Source organism: Callorhinus ursinus, unplaced genomic scaffold (genome assembly GCF_003265705.2).
Source record: "Callorhinus ursinus isolate GAN/ISIS: 27379988/994484 unplaced genomic scaffold, GSC_fseal_2.0 scaffold22, whole genome shotgun sequence".
Taxonomy (NCBI): Eukaryota; Metazoa; Chordata; class Mammalia; order Carnivora; family Otariidae; genus Callorhinus; species Callorhinus ursinus.
In genome coordinates this window covers 22,803,922-22,823,145 of record NW_027397084.1, presented here as the reverse complement: position 1 = coordinate 22,823,145, position 19,224 = coordinate 22,803,922, and the positions used below count along the sequence as shown (strand labels likewise).

Below are 19,224 nucleotides of genomic sequence, written 5' to 3'. Positions count from 1 at the left end.
GGTGAAGAATCTGGGTCTTCAGCCAAAGAAAGTCATAGAAGAAATAGGTGCATTAGAGGATGCTTCACCCAATTAAAGGTATTCAAATTCAGGATTTTATTTCTAAAATAAACCATCATCCTGACAACACAAGAACATCCTCCATTAGAATGACCACTGCCTTTTAGTTTGGCCTATCTTTCCTAATTATCTCTATACAAACTACAGAACAAAACAACATTTTATAAAAGGTAAATAAACACGAGATGAAGAAAAAAAAACTTTGTAGAGTATTGACTCTTAAAAAGTGCTCCAACATAGAGAATTTTTGTATTTTTGTAAGACCAAATTAAAAGACATAGCTCATTATATAATTTGATTGTCCATACATAAAGAAACATGAGATAAATTCCTCCTAAATAGTGTTAAGGAAATGATGTTTACCCATTTGAAATAATTTGGGAAGCCCCCCTTGATATGTCAATGGGAACTTTTGCTGGGTCTCTTAAGACTAAAGTTAGTGTCTAACTTTGCCTTCTCACAGTTGACTTATTATTTTTCAAATACTTAACTTTTAGGATGTCTTTTTAGGATATCTATAATTTATTTCATAACACTTTGGTATTCTCAGAATGATACTATATATGTGTCAGTTAGTGTAACCTTTAAACCTAGAAGCTGTCCAGGAATGCACACAACAGGGTGGTCAGTGGGTACTATATTCAAAACGGCCATATTCCAGAGGTGGCAATGCCCAAGTCCTTTTGATCTAGATAGATTTGTCCACACTCAACACTTTACTCATCAAACTGAATATAAAAGGTTGATCTTTATTGATGAACTAGTGTCTGGTTAATTATTATAGTGGGTGTAGTAATGAAAATAAAGGCTTAAGGATATGTGGATTAGCTAATATAGTTAAACACTTCTTATTCCTGATGTGACTATATGAAAGATTTCATTGAAGCCTATATCCAGCATGTCTTAGAGATGGCGCCCACAATTTTATTCCCAGTCATTCTGTGTCCAGACATTAGAGTAGGAGGATTTCTGATTGCATCATGGCGACTGAAGGGCCCAGAAGACTGCTTCTAAAGTGTTGCTATGTCTACCTCAAGTGAATGTTGCACACAACATGTGGTCAAAGTATCTAAAATGACAAAGATCTAGGATTTTCACTGAGCTTTTAAAACAGGTTTGTTCCTGATATGCTAATAAGTGTTTATCTAAAAAATATCTAACTGTGTGATAGAATCTGGACTTGACTTGCTTTCATTATAACCTGGTAGTGAAGTTGTGTGAGAGAAGCTATCTCTTAGCATTTCAAACTTCTTGGGTGGCTACTATTGTCTAACCAAAAAAAAAAAAAAGAGTTTTGCCAAATTTGGCTTTCATCAGTTAAAAAGCATATTATGAAGTCTTTATATGATAAATCATTTCAAAGTCTTTTAGAGAGAAGCAGATATATATTTTGTGATTAAGAAAACCATATTCTGAATATGTTTCCAAAATAATCTTTGTTTTCTGCAAAACAGTAAGACCAAAAAGAGTCTACACAGTTTAAAAAAAAATTGCACACTTCTTCACAAACATTTCAGTGATATAAGAACATCTTGGTTAAATTATACAAAGATATCAAAGGGCAATGACCCTTTATAAGAACGTTTGAAATATAATGACACAGGTTATCAGTAAATTTTATAAATGTATCTTGAGATACAAGAAATTGCATTTGATTCCTTACTTTGCTTCTAGCAACTGAATCTACAGCTTAAAGATTTGAATACCTCATTCTTTAAACAATGAATTTCAGCTTGTTTCTATCCTAACTCAAAAGAAATATTCAGTAGTGAGACAACTGAGTTAATTATATTTCAACAAGCAGTTCAGAGAAAGACCCCAATATGACACTTCAAAACTATTCTGGACATCAGCACCAAATACCTGTTTTCACACAAACTAGCCATGACAACTCTTTGAGGCAGTACCAAATAACCTGTTCATCAAGAAACTCTCCCACATGTTTCCATTTTTCCAAATGTGGAATACTAAAGCATCAATCAAAACTTACCAGGGAAGTCAAAGACAGGAATCTGATCAATTATAAAATGCCCACAGCAGCAATGAGGTCCTACACACTACCTAAATAAAATACTATACCAGTGAACAATATTTTACCTTTTTAAAATACTTTCCTGGAGGTTATACAGATCATAAGTTTATACAGATGATGCATTTTGTATTTTTTCTTTCTTTTTTTAAAAAAAATCACTAATCCCAAATATAGTCAGAAAGGTATAGCTTTCACATACTGCTATTTCACATATAAAATGAAGTAGGGTCAAGTTAATTCAATTCAGCACATCATGATAAAATAAATGATTATTTTCCCCAGCAAATTGATATTGTTAAGAATGACTAAAAATAGAATCCCAGTGTTCATATTTTTCCCTTCTAGTCATAACGATATAGCGAATTGTCCTAGGCTTGCAGAATCATCTACTCAAAGCCAATAAAGCAAAATTAACATAGCATAAGAGAAACCAGTAATTTCTCATTTTCTCATCATTACCACCACCTACCAAAAGCTCCTCCCCCACAAGCATCAGTAACTGTAGCAGCACAGATAAGCATAGGCTAACTGGAACAGAACTACTATGGTCTCAAAACCACATGGAATCTATAATTACCTGGGGAAACTATTTTTTTTTCCTAAGCCCATACCAGGCATTCTTTTGAATCAGAAATGAAAAGTAAAACTAGACTTGTCTTATCTTGCCTTTGATGTTCCTAATATTTGCAAATATCAAAAAGACATTTCCAAGAAAAAACAAGGACATTAAAAAGTTGGGAAAGGCAAAATGGCCAAGAATGTAATTTCTTAAGACTAGTTTCTGCATATTATTACCATGTAAACCTATACAATATTGTGGTCACTGGCTGCACGTAGCTGCTGAGCACTTAAAATGTAGCTAGTCTGAACTGAGATGTATTGGAAGTATAAAATAAATATCAATTCTGAAGACTTAATAAAAATATTATAAAATATTGTATTAGCATTTAAAAATATGAATTATATGTTGAAATGGTCATCTCTTGGATATACTGAGTTACATATACTTTTAAAATTAATTTCACCTGTCTTTTTTTACTTTTTAATGTGGCTAATAAAATAATTGCATATGTAATGGGCCTTTGTGGCTTACATTATATATCTATTGGACAGGAATGATTTAGACAATAATCACTGTAATATGTAATAAACCTTGTGAAAAATTCTACCATTTGACTATTTGGCTTAGAACTTGTAAAAACTTTGCCATAAGGCATGAAACAGCCTTAAAAGCACATTTCCTACTGAAGATCAGGTAGTTTTCCATATTGTAATGAGTGTTTGGAGGGTAAACAAAGACAGGAAAGGGGGGCTTTGGTGAAAAAAACAAAAACAAAAAACAAAAAACTTAAACTATGGGCTTTAGCTAACTCTAGCTTGATTTTTTTCTGATTCCCAGACCCAATAAATAATTTCTACTTCAGAGGAAAAGCTCTCCTCTTCTGCACAGAGTTTCAAGGACAAACAGTTTAAGAACTGTGAATAGATATTAAGAAGTAAATGAGCCTTTCTATGGGATCTGAAGCCCTGCCCAGGTAAAAGCCAAAAAGGTAAGGGTGAGATAAGTAATTTAGTAATTCCTTAGGGTTTACAATCCCATCTTCTCTCCATCTCTACTTAACTTCCCTTCACTTCCCTTTTCCTTCCCAGCTTGTGCCAATGTTTATCCCTACTTTCCCCACTGTTGGTTATTTGTACATTTCTTTCTCCTCTCCTAATTTCAGCTGGCATCTAACTCAACCTTTGTTCTTTCTCCTTTCTTCCTGTTTTCCTTTTCCCCATTTATATATATTTTTAAATTTATGTTACATAGTCATAAATAGGAAAAAACAGAACATTCAAATACATGAAAGTTCTTTTTACTTCCACAGGGCTCTTTATTGGGTTGTTAATTGTTTTTGTTTGGTCCTTCAGGGTTAGTGACCTCCCCCTTGGGCTTTCCCCTGCCCAAGACCAATATGATTCAAGAACAAAGCTTCATTAGAATCACCTAAGCAGATTCCTAGGTCCTAACTACCCAGATCCAAAATCAGATTCCTTCGGTGGTAATCAGCAGTCTTCGGAGCACGGGTTAGCAAAATTAGACTATCCATATCTTTGACGTTGATATATGTCCTACAAATATCTAATCTATCAAGAGAACCTACTGAAAAGTACATTAATTTTTTTTAAATGACATCTTCTGGAGGAAAAAAAGGTTCAATTATTGGTTTTGGTATTTGACAATAAAAAAGTTGAGAAAACAACAGGCTGGGATTAATCAACAAAAGTTATCAAAGCAATGTTTACCAGAATTCCTTTGAGATTGGGGTAAATTAATTTAAGACTGCTAGTATGGGTTTCTTACAATGCATTCAGAGTAGTTTAGTAAAGAAAACTGACAGCCATTGCTGGAAAAAACATGGTCATCCAACTGAATCCAATTTGTATGAATAGGACCTATGCATCTACATTCTGCTCAAAGTGACTGTGCAGGTAAAGACCCGCAATGCTGGTTCAGTACCAAAATGTTTTCTGGTGAAGTAAAAGTTTTTGAAAAGCATAAAATCTATTGTTGCTTTTACCTAGTACTCTCTTCAGTTATTGCCAACAGACAACTTTGGGGTAGATTTTCATGATCTCTGTTATACTTGTAAGCAATTTATAGTTGACTATTAGGAATCAGTGTGTTAATAAAGTAGACCAAAACACAGGCAATTCTATTTACAATTAGGATAATGAATCAAAATTTGTTCTTTTGATGTTCCAAGGCTTTGAACTCATAAAGCTTTGATATAATGTTTAATAAACATATCTTTACTATTATAAATAGCCTCTCAAACCCCAGGAAGTTAAGCCAAAGGAATGTATTTCTGGTCTAGATTAGGCAATACTTTTATTTAGAAACTAATGAAATAATTTTATTTTTAAAAATAATTTTTGTCAGAAGTTCTCCATTTTATCTAGAATGTTTAGATTATCAATAATCAGCTTTATGTCAAAACATAAACACACAAATAGAATCAGAATAATTACCAGTCATACCTTATTATGTGTCTGAGTCTGTCCAACCAGTATGAGGATGTTGGATGAGATGATAGACAGGCAGAAGTTAATTAGAATTATAGACCTCTCAGAGCGTATGTACCTAGCCAGGGAGAGAGAGAGAGTGTCCAACTTTAAAATTCAGCAGAAAGATGAAGAATTCCATATCATGCAAATTGGTGAAAGTCATTCAGAAAAGGAAACACTAAAATATATCCTTTATAGAAGAAAATGTAGCAAAAATGTTTTTTTAAATAAAGATTATTCTTAGAGACCCAATTTTATAGTGACATGGCATGTCCTAGAGTCCTGTAATTTTATTTTCTTTAGACGTTTGTATGGACAACATGGCATTTCTGACAGACTTGAAGTTGTATCTGCTATCAATATAATTTTTTTTACTAAAAATATAAAATTTCTTGGAAATATATCAATTACTATAATTACCATTATGCATATGTATATATATTATCAGATAAAATCAATAGAAACCAAAAGGAAAAACCCCACACAGATTCTCAAGTATCCCCTTGTATACTAGAAAGTAACCATTACTTTCATGAAACCATGAACACTTATCCACCATTTCATACACTCTAATATTTTATATAGTTTGTTACTCTTTATATTTTTCTTTTCCTTAACTAACTGCTCCAAAAAAAAAAAAAAGAAAGAAAAAGACAAGAAAATGAATCTTCATCTCCAAAAAGTAGTCCAATCCACAAATGATAATTTGCCATTAGGCCGGAAAATTACTTGGTGATTTATACCAGTGATATTTTACCCTTATGAAGAAGTGTTTACATACAGTCTGCTACAGAACTTTTAAGTGCATCAAGGATGTAAGCCATAGAGGAAACTGCTCAGAATCAAAAGTTCTACCAGCTGTTTACCCTAAAAGGGTAATGGTTATTTTGCTTTACTGTACCCAGTGGTAAATCACTTAGTGACAGTAACAAAAAAGACATACTTGTACTTGCTGTGTATTTGAGGCTGTTCAATTTGTATTAGTACATGGAATCATTTTCCACAGCAAGTATGGGTTTACTGTGCAGGGTTAGGTAGGGTGCCAGAGATCTGGAGGCACTCTTTGGAAAATAAAATCTATCAAAGTTCTTTCTCTATCTCTGTCTTTGAGGAATATTTAGTCAGAAGCCCCACATTCCATCACACATTTCAAAAGAGAACACAAAACAAAAACAGGAGTAATAATAAAATACAAAAAGCAATTTTTTAGTGTAAAAAAATTTCCTTTCTTCACAAAACAAACCCAAACAGAAATAACTTAGGTCAATTCTCAATACAAAATGCCCTCAAGAGTTGCTTAACCTTGTCCCTGCATCATCAATATCTAAAAATATAATAAACCACACACTGGGAAACTAAAGACATCATCAAATATTAAGTTGTTTCTTCTTTTGTGAGTGGGAGATGTAACATAAAAAGTTTAAGGGCTGCACAAAATTGACCCTTTATATGATGTTAATGGCTTCATGACAGCACAAGCACACAGATGACATTATTAAAAGGGTTTCAGTGATATCATTTGCTCTGTAAGTAGGAAAATCATGGTGATAAAAAACCCAGACTGACCACCCTGAAGAGTTTTTAGATATTCCTATTATTCATCAATACTGAGTCACATTATTGCCTTAAAATTTTCTATAAAACGTCTCAACTTCCAAAACTTTTTATAAATATATTTGAGGTTTTAAACAAAATTTGTAAATGCATCATTTCAATATATAAATTAAAAAGATATGTTCAGTTGCTCTTTGATGTAAATACTCTACAGAACATTATTTGTAGATGAAGAGAACATACCTTAGTATATTAATTTTTTGATGAACATTTCTAATGAACTATAAGGGACACCAACAATTTTTAAAACACTACGTTATATATAAAATAATTCTGATGTTCATACATTTTATAAATCATTAAAAATTTTTAAATTTAAACGTTTTAATTAGAAAAAAAGGCAGCAGGATCCTAACATGAGTATTACCATATGGTAATACCATACAGTAATATTATAAGGTAAACTTAATGTTTATAACATTCATTAAATTTGTCATGCTACAGGATTCACTTAATAATTTAGGAATCTTGGAACTTCTATAAAATTATTAATACTACTTCAATTTTTCCATTTTTAGACAATGAATTGATTAGCCACTAAAGTTAGGAATCAAAATTTATGTTGTTTCTTGGTACTCTCTTCTACACTTCTCAGTTTCATGTCAAGTACTAATAGATCCTTCCAGGTGATCACTAATAGGTGATTTCCTTGGATCTTCTGGATTAAAGAAAACTTTATTATGGACAAATTAATCTTGTGCTTCTTTATGTATCATTTATACTGGCAATGTTTGTGCTAATGTTAGCTATAGGTATTGAGAGGTGAAAAGAAGGTGGAATTGGTGCCTGAACCCAAGTACTGAGAAATGGAACTTAGTTCTAATTACTTCACTGAGTATGAAGTATGACACTGTTGAGATCGCCTGAAGTCTTGGCCCTTCAACACTGCCTCATTTTCCAAAAAGTGCCATTTAGGTAATTATGGGAGACAAAGTGGTCTTCTTCCCAGCCTTTGTCCATCTTGCTCTTCCATTCCCAGGGCAATGTCTGATTGATTAAGCCCTGAAGCTTGGATTCTATTGTCTATAATGCCATGCCTAGACCAAACATTTCTTTCATTCCATGGGATTGACCATATTTTATCAGATTTTCTCACTCTGTCAGTGTTTTACTACCAGATAACTCCTTCCCAGGAAAGCAGAAACTTTATTATGTATCTGTGTCAATGGAACAAGAATGTGTACATATTTTTGTTTGAAGTATGAAAATTTTAATATTGTTGACAATTTAATATCCTGGACAATTAATTCTTATCCTCAAAAGAGTGAAAAATATAATGGACAACATTTTTTTGGAAAGGATGTTAAATCAAATGACCTTTCTTTATTAAATTATAATTAGTTCTTCAACTGAATTGTTTTTTAACATAAGTAACAGTAAAACACAAGGACTAGCTACTTTTGCAATTTTAATATTGCAAATATTCAGGAAATAATGTACAATTGTCTACTTACTCATATAATAACCATTTTTGGAACATTTTTAATAATCAAGATGAATATAGAAATGTTTTACACTTAACATTTTTTAAATTTGTTAGGAAGTTTGGCCATTTGGTTATGTGCTGTTTATCAATATGTGAGTAGACATAATAAAATGTCTAAAATATACTAATTATTATTAATAGAAGAAATAGAAGAAATGAATAGAAGAAATCTTAGAGAAATACTAAATTTACATGTACTATTAAGCTGCTGCAATTTCAAATATTGTAGAACAAAGTTTTTCAATCACATCCACTTATTTATGTATTTTTTACTTCTTTTAACCAATTTGTCAAAATCTGACTTTTTGGAAACATTCAAGAAAGAGGACTTTCCTATAGCATTGTGGTATTATGTTAATGCATTAATAGTATAGAAGATTTACTCATTGTCTGGGATATACTGAAAGCATGTGTTTAAATTCTTAAGTTTAAAACTGAAAACTTAAGAATTTGGAGACCATATTTCTATTTGGAGGCCAGTAACAGAGAAATTACTTTAATTGTACCAATTAAATTCTCAAGCTCAATAGCAACTGCGATAAACAGAAACAAACACTGACTGAACTTGGGGGATAAGAATACCTGGTTGAGGGTAAGCAACTTGTTGAAAGCTACCATCATTTGAATTGGGAAGAAAAGTGTGTGTTTTGTTTATTTTCTCATCATAGGCAAATACAAGAAAATTAGGTAAGAATTTTATTATTATTATTATTAAGCTCATTTATTATAGTTCAATCACAGCAATTATAACTTTGTTCTAAAAATATTTATTTCAGTAAATTAAAAAGAAAGGAGACATAATGGTTATCATATTGCCAGATTTAATCTGAATAAGAGAACACTCCATTTCAAGTTCATTAATTGATTACATACCTCCATAATGCTGCATAGACAACTGCGAGGGTGATCAAGGCCAAGCAAGAAAGGCCACTGCCTACTATTAGGGTAACTGAAGGTGTACCAGAGGATTCCATGATCTGTAAATTAAACAAAAGAAACAAAAAAGAAGAGATTTTTTTTATAAATGAAAATAACTTCTAAACTCAGCAAAACTATACTAATACTCAAAAACAGCCAATAGAATTGTTACAATTACCAGATAATAACCCAGTAATCACTTTGTTCATATATTCTCAACCTCTAAAGTGACTAATTCTAGCTTCCCCCTCTCTCCCACTGTGAAGTAATAAAGGCCTTAGAGTTTTAAATGCTTGATTATGGCATATTACCCACTATGGCTTTCTACAACAAATACCTAAAACTAAAACTTGGTGAATATTCATATGTTAAATTTTCTCTAGCTGAAATTTGAAGCAGCATTCAGTTTTCTTCAACAACTATAGTTCAGTTATTTCATAGTATGCTTTTTGATAAAATTTACTTTGATCTTCCCATTTACAACTCATTGTTACCCCAACCTGATACCTAGATACTGAAAAATTTTCAAACTTTCTGACTTTTGACAACTTTGTTCTAAGTCAAGTATTCTCTTATTTAATTTCACTTGCCTGGCCTCTAAGGATATAGAAGAAAATCAAATTTCAAATGCAAGAACTTACAATATATTTTGTGGGGGGGTTTCTATTAACAAAATATGCAGAGATAATTTTCACAATACCAGTAAATACATGACCTTGACAAATAAGTCTTATATATTTTAAAACATATATAAAGATTATAAGCAGTCACTGACTTGAGAGGTTTCTTTCCTTAAGACACTAATATGATACTAACAAATGAAATCTTGTTTTTCTTATTTTTAATATTGGATGTTTGAAGAAAGACACTATAAGATCAAGTGTGTTCCAAACCTTAGGTATGCACATTAAATTATATTATGTATTTTTGTCATCAAAATAAGTAAGAAGAGTGAGGCATATTTAGGCCAAATTTAGACAAAAAGTCACATCCATCTTAATAATTATTTTTCAGTATTTCAATATTTTGGAAGTAATTTTTCAAAATACATTTGATGAGGATATTATTTTTCTTTTAGACAGTTTATGCAGCTATTTCAGAAACAAGTTTCTTTTTTTTTTTTTTACAAGCCTACACTTTTAAGGAATGATTTTACAGTTTCAGGCAGTCCGTGCTTTCATGAAAACTTCATTTGTTTTTTTTTAAATAAATATCCAACGACACCCCCAGAAAATCTGTACTGAAAATATCCAATGCAGATATGCAATATGTTTGACTTATAGTGTCTGGGGTCTTCATTCTACCACCAACAGTATTCTCACAAATTCCCCAGACCAGCTTTACAGTTCTAAAATAAAGGTTAAGTTGGCATTTATTTTTATTTGAAAGTTTGCAGCATATTAGTAATATGATGGAGTACATCCTCAAAACTGTGCTGCAGAAATTTCAAGTTAGAAGACATAAAATTGAGTAGAATTTAGTTACAGCATACCAACTAGAATTCATTTTACCAAGCTACTGTAGCTAAGGAGGAGACGAACCCAATTTTGCCACCCTGCAACATTTTCCATTTCCCCTTTTAAAATGCAGTTCCCTGGAGAAACACTCTCCACAATGTCCCTGCCTTTGCATTAAAGCCTTGTTTTCCCTTTGTTACTTACTATTTCTCTAGGTTGCTGAGCCAAAATGGCGAAGGTAGAGAGACGATCACATAAGCATTTCGTATGGGATGCATCGGTAAGCACAGTTTTACATCCCTGGGTGGACCACGTTCCCAAAGACTCGTTCCTGCAAAGGGGGGGGTGGGGGGGAGATCGGGATAAATACGCCTGACGGCCAAATCCGTAAAGAAGAAAATGCAGTTTAATTGAGAGAATCGTCTACTGTAATTCCCGTTCAGGAAAAAAAAAAAAATCTACTTGTTGTTGAACAGAACGTAATTTAGATGCATCTCCAGTAATGCAAAGCGAGAGTGTTTGCAAAAAGCAAGCAGGCGGGTGCAGCGTGCAAAGAGCTGTCCAGCGCCGGAGGTGCTGAAACCGGGACTAGCTCTGTCCAGCCCTCTGTGAGGAACAGCGGCGGCGGTGGCAGCACAAGCAGCCGCCAGAGCGTTGGCAGCCACTTCCTATGCTCATCGGATCGTTTCAAACACTCAGAGTGTAAAGAGGCTTTTCAGATTTTCATACCAGCTCTGATTCTCGTCCTGTATTTTTGGATCGTGAATGCTGGCTTTTAAAATGCGGATTTCTCTGAAAAGCCTGCCTAAAAGGTTATATAGCTTGGGTTGGGTGATAGGATCTTTTCCGCTGCTGGTTAGGGATTTTTTCCTCCCTTTAGAATTAGCTGCTGTGAAAATTTCACCCTGGAAACGGGAAGCAGCAGCAGCGGCATCAGCTGGTTACGACTCTCATTGCCTTTGCCCGGTATCCAGGGGAGGGGTAGGTTTCAGACATAAGCTTCCCACTCCACACTTCATTCAGCCCAACACGCCTCTGAAGCCCTTGACATTTTTTCTCCTGACCCGCGTCTCTGCCCTGGAGTAGAAACATTAAGCTAACACCAAGTCTGCTAGGACATTTGGAGGAATCACCCTACCCCAAAGTCCGGTAGGAAGGGGGAAAGAGGGCCTGCTTCAATTTTCTCTTTGGTATAGCCATTCAAATTTCTAAAGCATATGGTTTATTTCCCACCCCAGCAGAACAATAAAAATGGTATCAACCTACACTTTCTTAGTAGGGGGGGTAAGATGGGGGAGAGCCTTCCCACCCCCAGCTGAACTACTCTACAGGAAGAGGAAGAAAAAAAAAAAGCTAGAGAGTCCAACCAATCAACTTTATTAGCATTACACGTGTTATATGCTGAATGCACCAATTTTCACCTCTCCTCCCCCTGGTATGGAAACTCTCCAACTAGCAAAACCTGTGTATGTGTGTGTTTTAATTTCAAACCACATTATTATCTGTGTTAATAATTACTCTAAAATTTGAAGCGAATAACACATAATTTTGAATGTGGTACTTTTGATTTCACCTACTCCATCCTTGAACGCCTAAAGCTATTGGGTTAAATATGCATGCAGTCTATTTCTGAGATATTTCAATGAGAGAGGCTTCTCTGTGACAGCTGGACTTCCAAGTTGAGCTACAGAATATAATTCACACTATCCTTTTTGGTATCTAGAAGCAATGTTTTCAATATATGTCATTTTGTATCATTAATATTCATGACTCAAAATAATCTTAATTATAAATTCTTTTTTTATTTATTTTTTTAAAGATTTTATTTATTTATTTGAGAGAGAGAGAATGAGAGATAGAGAGCATGACAGGGAAAAGGGTCAGAGGGATAAGCAGACTCCCTGCTGAGCAGGGAGCCTGATGTGGGACTCTATCCCAAGACTCCAGGATCATGACCTGAGCCAAAGACAGTCACTTAACCAACTGAGCCACCCAGGCGCCCTTAATTATAAATTCTTTTAAGAAGGAATACACTGTATTTGAGAGGGACCACATAAAAAATTAAGCTCACCTAAATACTTTTAAGTATTATCAATTCAAAATTAGGAGGTCTCTTTTCTTTCTCATGATGTCATGCAGCTATGTCAAATTTAAAAATATGTATCAGTTATACCTTCAACCCACTGCAACAGTATTAAATTCCACTTCTACCTAACCATAGCAGCCCTTCAATTTATTTCATTAGCTGTCTCTTATCTTCTTGAGACAAACAGTTAAGGCCAAATGAAAAACATTTAGCTTAGTTGATTAAAGTTTAAAGAAAAAAGATATAGTTAAGAGAACCTGACATGTTTTAAAACACAACATCTGCATTTTTCATCCTGGATGGCAGCTCTACTTTAATGTAGTATCTGTGCTTTCAAGATGGAGTCTAGTACTTAAACTTTTCACATTATGTAGCTATGATCAATAAACCAATTTAAAGTCTTAATAAGGAATAAAAACTTTACTGGAAATAAGACCTCATATGAGACAAAATTATGTATTTATATCCAGATAATTAAGAAAATGTTAGCATCACTAAACATCGACTACCAGATATTAAGTCTATGTTCAATAGAATGATGCTGGACTCTGAAGATCATGTAAATTTTACATGACATCTTCAGAAAAGTAGGTCAATTTACTTTGTTTGTACAATGATTGCATTGCTGACCTGACCCAGCCTTGGGCAAAACTGGAAAGTGATACTGGTTTCCCCAAGCATGAAATGCTCCAAATCTCACTGGGCCCCTTTCCATGTGTACCTTCCTGAGGCTACATAGTCTATGTCCCTACCTTTCTTTGGGATTATTATTGCTTTGTTGACTTTATCTGATTAAATAAATAAATAAATAAATAAATAAATAAATAAATAAATAATATGAGTGAGTATAGTGTGATGTACTCTTCTCAGTTTAAAACAAGGTATAAAACACAAAATAATGTATCTGATAGGAGAACATCAGAATTTGGAGCAGATGAATAGCAGAGAAGATCTTGAAAGGTAAGCGGGTAACTACCAACTTCTACATTTGGTCCATCCCAAGAGCTGAGCAATAAACACAATACCATTTCTCAAGCTATATTTTATATTGTTTCATAAAACCTCTTAACATTTTAAAACCATATAAACTCTTATAATTAGTTTCTAAATCACCATACATGTCACTATTATTACAAGACCTATAGTATGTGTCATCTGTATTTTCCAACACTTCATAGCTTATTGCTACTGTACAAAATTCTTTGAAAGCATGATACACATGTCTGATTGATTTCAGGGAGCTCTTGTAAAGCAAACAGATATTTGATAGAGCTAATGTGAAGCAAAACAACTTTCCCAGTCTGCAAAGAACAAGGTTTTCAAAAATGTGGACAGCATATTGCAGCAGTCATATTATTCTTCCAATGTCACAGTTTTTTGCATGCTATGATTAATGGTGTATCTGTGAATTATTTTTAGTTATTAAGTCTAGGTTGTCATTAATAAGGCAAACATATACAACGAAATATGTAGGAACATTAAAGTTATAATAAGAATAACAGACTGACAATGTCAGAAGAGAACACAGAATGATGATACAGATATACACATTATACTGAAAAATCACATATTTCTTTTTCACAATTATCTTTTCTGGGCATTAAAATTTATTTCAAATAGTTTTCAAAAATAACTAGGCCAGCAGAAATTCCATACAGCCAGCACATTATTTGTTGGTTACACCTACATTCACTCATGTTAGCTGTTAGCTGTCATCTGTACTTCTTCTCCTTCTTCCTATTATTAGGCTGGCTAAAAGAAGAAGAGTCTGCCTATCCCAAGTATTCAAAAGTACATACCCACAAGCACAGAATTTTGTGAAAATGTGAGACACAAAATCTATTACTTTCTAGCTTAATGTTTATTTGAGGCCTTTCTCCAATTTCCTAACAGTCTATCTGATTTCTTTCTGGATCGGAGTATATCATTGGGTTCCTGATTCCATGGGGGCTTTAAATAATATAGCATGTGGCTATATTTTCTAGTATTTAAGATTACAGAAAAAAATTATCTGTTCTTTTTCACAAAAAGTTGTTTAGTAAAATCTGAAAGCTAAAGCTTACAGTGACACATTTTAAAACTGTTCTAAGAAATCAAACTTTTATCTTTTGAAATACCAATACAAACAGATATTTCACTTGAATCATTCTTTTATAAAACTGTCTATTCTGTTTCATGATAAATCAATGTGTATTTATTATGAATAAGTTATACACCTTAGGAGGTTTATTATCTTAGAATATTAACAGCTCATTTATTCAAAATCAAAATAACTACAATGGCAATTCAAAACATTTACACACAATTTCTGAATACACTATTCTTACCATATGTGTATACTGAAATAAAGTGATAATAGTTACTAATTTCTAAAAACTAGGTGAATCTATACTATTTTTAATGTATAGGTTACACCCAAGTAAATGATATCTATATGGCTCTCGGTGTAAATTATTCCCATAGTACAGAAAATTTTAGAGTACAAATGAGCAAATGTTCTCAATTTTGAGCTGAAACAGTATTTGAGGGTAATTTCGACTTCTTAGGACATTGCAAATATTGCAAATATTGTTATCTCTAGCAACTGTTACTATGTCAAAACACAGTGAATAAAAAATTAGAAAGTTTGGTAGAAGTAACCTTGGTGAGCATCTAGCCCATTGGTTTTCTACACTTGATTACATTAAAGTTACCTGGAGACCTTTAAAAATTAAGCCCTGAGGGGTAGGTCATGGGCATTATTACTTTCCTAATGCTCCCCAGATGATTCTGTGTACAGCCAGGGTTGAGAATCACTGATCTATCCTAACCACTTAATTTTATAGATAAGAAAAGTGAAGTACGGTGAATTTAGGAGACTTGTTTTAAGTCAGAGTGAGAAGCAAAGTTGGGCTTCTTACTTCCATACTAGAAGTTTTCAATGCTAAGTTTTAACTGCAATCTCTTTTAAAACAGAATGTAACATGTCCTATGAAGTTGTAAGAATATCTGAATGTCATATATACACTTGCAACCACCGTGGCACTAGTATCACAATTTTAGCAAACTGAGTTATCAATGAATAAAGTTAGTAGAAGGTAGGTAGATTGTCATACTGTATTGTTTATATCCTATATTTAAGTAATATATCCTATGATGCATTAAAGAAAAACATTGATTTTATTCCAATTTTTCATGACATAAAACATCTCCTGTCTCTTTAGTGAGATCATTTACTGCTCTGGATGATACAAAAGCTTAAATTCCAAATTCTGAAAACACAATAATGGGTGAAAGTTGTAAGTTGTTTTTTCCTTCTAAAAATGATATTCTCTGTATTGTGATTCAATGGAAGATTATTAAAAATTATTTTATATCATAATGATGTCTATATATATAGCATTATATATATTATATATTATATTATATATGTGTGTGTATGTATACATGTAACAATAAATAAAGAGTAACACCCACATAAAGCATATATACTTCATTCATTGGGATGACATTTAGAAGCAGGTGCTTTGCTACCACCCGAAAGAGCACTTACCATCCACTGTGCTGGGCCTGGAATTAATAGTGACCCCTCTATACCAAAACACTAGATTTCCAATTTGTTATAGAGAAATGAACTAGTTCCAGGAATACTCTATATTTAGATCTCCCCCCCCACAATCCTCTGTGTCTGTTAATGCTTCTCATCCAACACTAGAATATTAGTTGATAAATTCATCTCCCTTTCTTTAGTTATAAAATTAGCACTCTCCATGCCATACTAGAATATCAGTGTTTTTTGAGAACTGTATCTTGTTTGCCTTTGAATCTCTGCCATGCGGCTTTTCACTTAGTAGGGACTAAATGATGTTTGTTTAGTTAATTTAATGATTATTTACATTTCAAGAAATGACTGTTAATACTGATGGATCCAAACAAATTGTCTTAGCTCTAATTCATTTGTTGTTCTTCAGCATGTAGGAGAAATGTAATCTGCAGTGTATCAGTGGGTCTGAACAGGCTCATCTATTTGTTTTTGGTCTTCAAACATCATTTGATGACAAACTCTGATTCAGCATGCTATAATGATTATGTTCATTCCAGCAGGAAGACCTGAGTCTTCACTAACCAACCAGTCAATAAGTATTTAGTGAGTGCTTTTCAAACACTAAAGTAGAAGACACATTAAAAAAAAAAAAAAAAAAAAAAAAAAAAAAACATAGTTTCTTTCTTTGAGAAGGGTCTGGTTGGAAAGACTATACAAAATCCAAGAATATGTTTTCTGCCTTATAAAAAATTATTCCAGAAAATGCCATCAGTTCTACCCTTCTATTCTAAGCAACCATCATCTCTTGCCTGAGTAAATCCCATCACTGTCCTCCTTGTTTCCATTCTTGCCACCTAACCTCAAGTTAACACAGCAGCCAGAGAGATCCTGTTGAAACATATGTCAATTCATGTCACTCTGTTCAAAATTCTGTCAGTGGTTCTCCTGATCTCACTTGGAGTAAAAGACACATATCTTACAATGGCCTATAAGGACCTGTAATATCTGGTCTGTCACTGCTTCTCTACTTTCATCTCCTAACATACTTGCTTTTGCCCATCATTTCCAAAGGCTTTGAGCTTTTTGTTGTCTCACGTTGGCATTTGGTGCCGGGAATTGCCTTGGCCCAGAATGTACTCCTCAAAGATATTCACATTGCTTACTCCCTCACATCATGTAGGTCTCTGCACTATGTCATTCTACCAGAGTTGTTGTCACCAATTATCCAATATAAGATAGTAACTCCCCATCAGTAGTAGGTTAAAAATGGCTATGAATTCTATATAATTCTTCCCATCAAAAGGTACAGTTTATTTCTTCCTCCTTTGAATCTTGGTAAGCCTTGTGACTTGGTTTGATAAGAGGAATGCAATGGGAATGATTTGTGATTTCCGAGCCTCAGCCTCAAGAGATCTTAGTTTCTATTCTCTCATCTTTTCTGCTATCATGTGGAGTAGCCCAGGTGAGCTTCACTGAGTATGAGAGACAGCACCAACTACCAGACATGTAAATGAAACCAAACCAGATCATCCAGCCCCAGGTTGAACTGCCAGAGAGAACTACAGTTTCATGAATGACACCAGATGAAATCAGAAGAACCAACCAGCTGAACTCAACCAAACAGCTGAGCCATACAATTGCGAGCAAAATAATAGTTGTCGTTTTAAGTCACTAAGATTTGAGGTGGTTTGCTGTATAATAACTGATACATTATCCAATAATTTCTCATATATCCTTTGTCTTTACCCTGATCTGTTGCTGCCCCTAGCACTTATCCCATCTAATGCGTTATGTATGTATTTTTAATTTATTTTTTGCTTGTCTTTGCTTATTGGAATGTAAGTTTTTTTACCTCAGTATTCCCAGATCCTAAAAGAGTGTCTGACACATAGTAGATGCTGAATAAATATTTGTTGAATAAATACCCAGTATAGATTTTGACCTGATATAAAAAGTTGGACTTTTCTGCACTATTAATTCATTTTTTTATTTAACAAATATTTATTCAGCATCTAATATGCAGACACTGAGATAGGTTATTTTGTGGACACACTAGATTTGCACTTTGTCTTTTGGAGTTTGAGAGCTTTAGTGGAAATTATCTTGCAGGTGTAGTGTCACTGCCCCTCTGTCATAAAATACACATTAAAACCAAAAACATGCTGCCCTTAAGGGTCACTGAACATCATTTACAAGAATGGTAGTACCAGTTTTATTGCCAGTAATAGCTTGTATTTATTTATTTACTTCTTAAATTGTGGTAAGAACACTTAAAATGAGATCTATCTTCTTAATTTTTTAAATGCACAATACAGTATTGACTATATAGGCACAATGTTGTACATCAGATTTCTAGAAGTTATTCATTGTGTATAACTGAAATTTAATACCTGTTAAATAGAAACTCTCCATTTCCTCCTCTCCCCAGGCCCTGGTAATTACCATTCCCAAAGTACAGGCAACAAAAGCAAAACTAGACAAGTGGATTGTATCAAACTAAAAAGCTTCTGTGCAAAAAAGGAAACAAATACTAGAGTGAAAAGGCAACCTATAGAATGGGAGAAAATATTTGCTAGCCATAGATCTGGTAAGAGGTTAAAATCCAAAACACATACATAATTCCTGTAACTCAACAGCAAAACAAAAACAAAACTGATAAAGTGGGCCAACTACTATCTTTTTATGCTATTATTTTAAAATTGGAAATAATAAGAGTAGAAAAAAGTATGGGAAGAAATAACATTAAGGAGGCCAATCTACTGGGTTATGAATATGTATAAATATCTTCACCATGATTTATTAATAATTAAAGGTTAAAATATGCTAGCTGCCATCATTAATTAGTCAATAGGCAAATAATAATCACACTAATGAAAATAAAAGCTAACATTTATAGAGTAACTCAATGTTATGTGTTATAGTAGATATTTTAAATATATATATTTTTTAAATCCCAGATCAAAATATCAAGGTAGATATTGTTGTGATTTTCCCAGG

At 33.3% G+C, this 19,224-nt stretch overlaps 1 protein-coding gene across 4 annotated transcripts in view; it reads right to left on the bottom strand.

Annotated features, from left to right (window-relative positions):
• Positions 1-19,224, bottom strand: part of ADGRB3 (adhesion G protein-coupled receptor B3) — a 722,049-nt gene that overhangs the window by 144,628 nt on the left and 558,197 nt on the right. For all 4 annotated transcript variants that reach the window (XM_073905165.1, XM_073905166.1, XM_073905164.1 and 1 more), the window contains 3 exons: positions 10,823-10,949; positions 9,117-9,220; positions 5,117-5,219 (listed from right to left, as the gene is read on the bottom strand). In XM_073905165.1, coding sequence (XP_073761266.1) covers positions 5,117-5,219; positions 9,117-9,220; positions 10,823-10,949 — 334 coding nt within the window. The remainder of the gene's footprint in view (positions 1-5,116; positions 5,220-9,116; positions 9,221-10,822; positions 10,950-19,224) is intronic.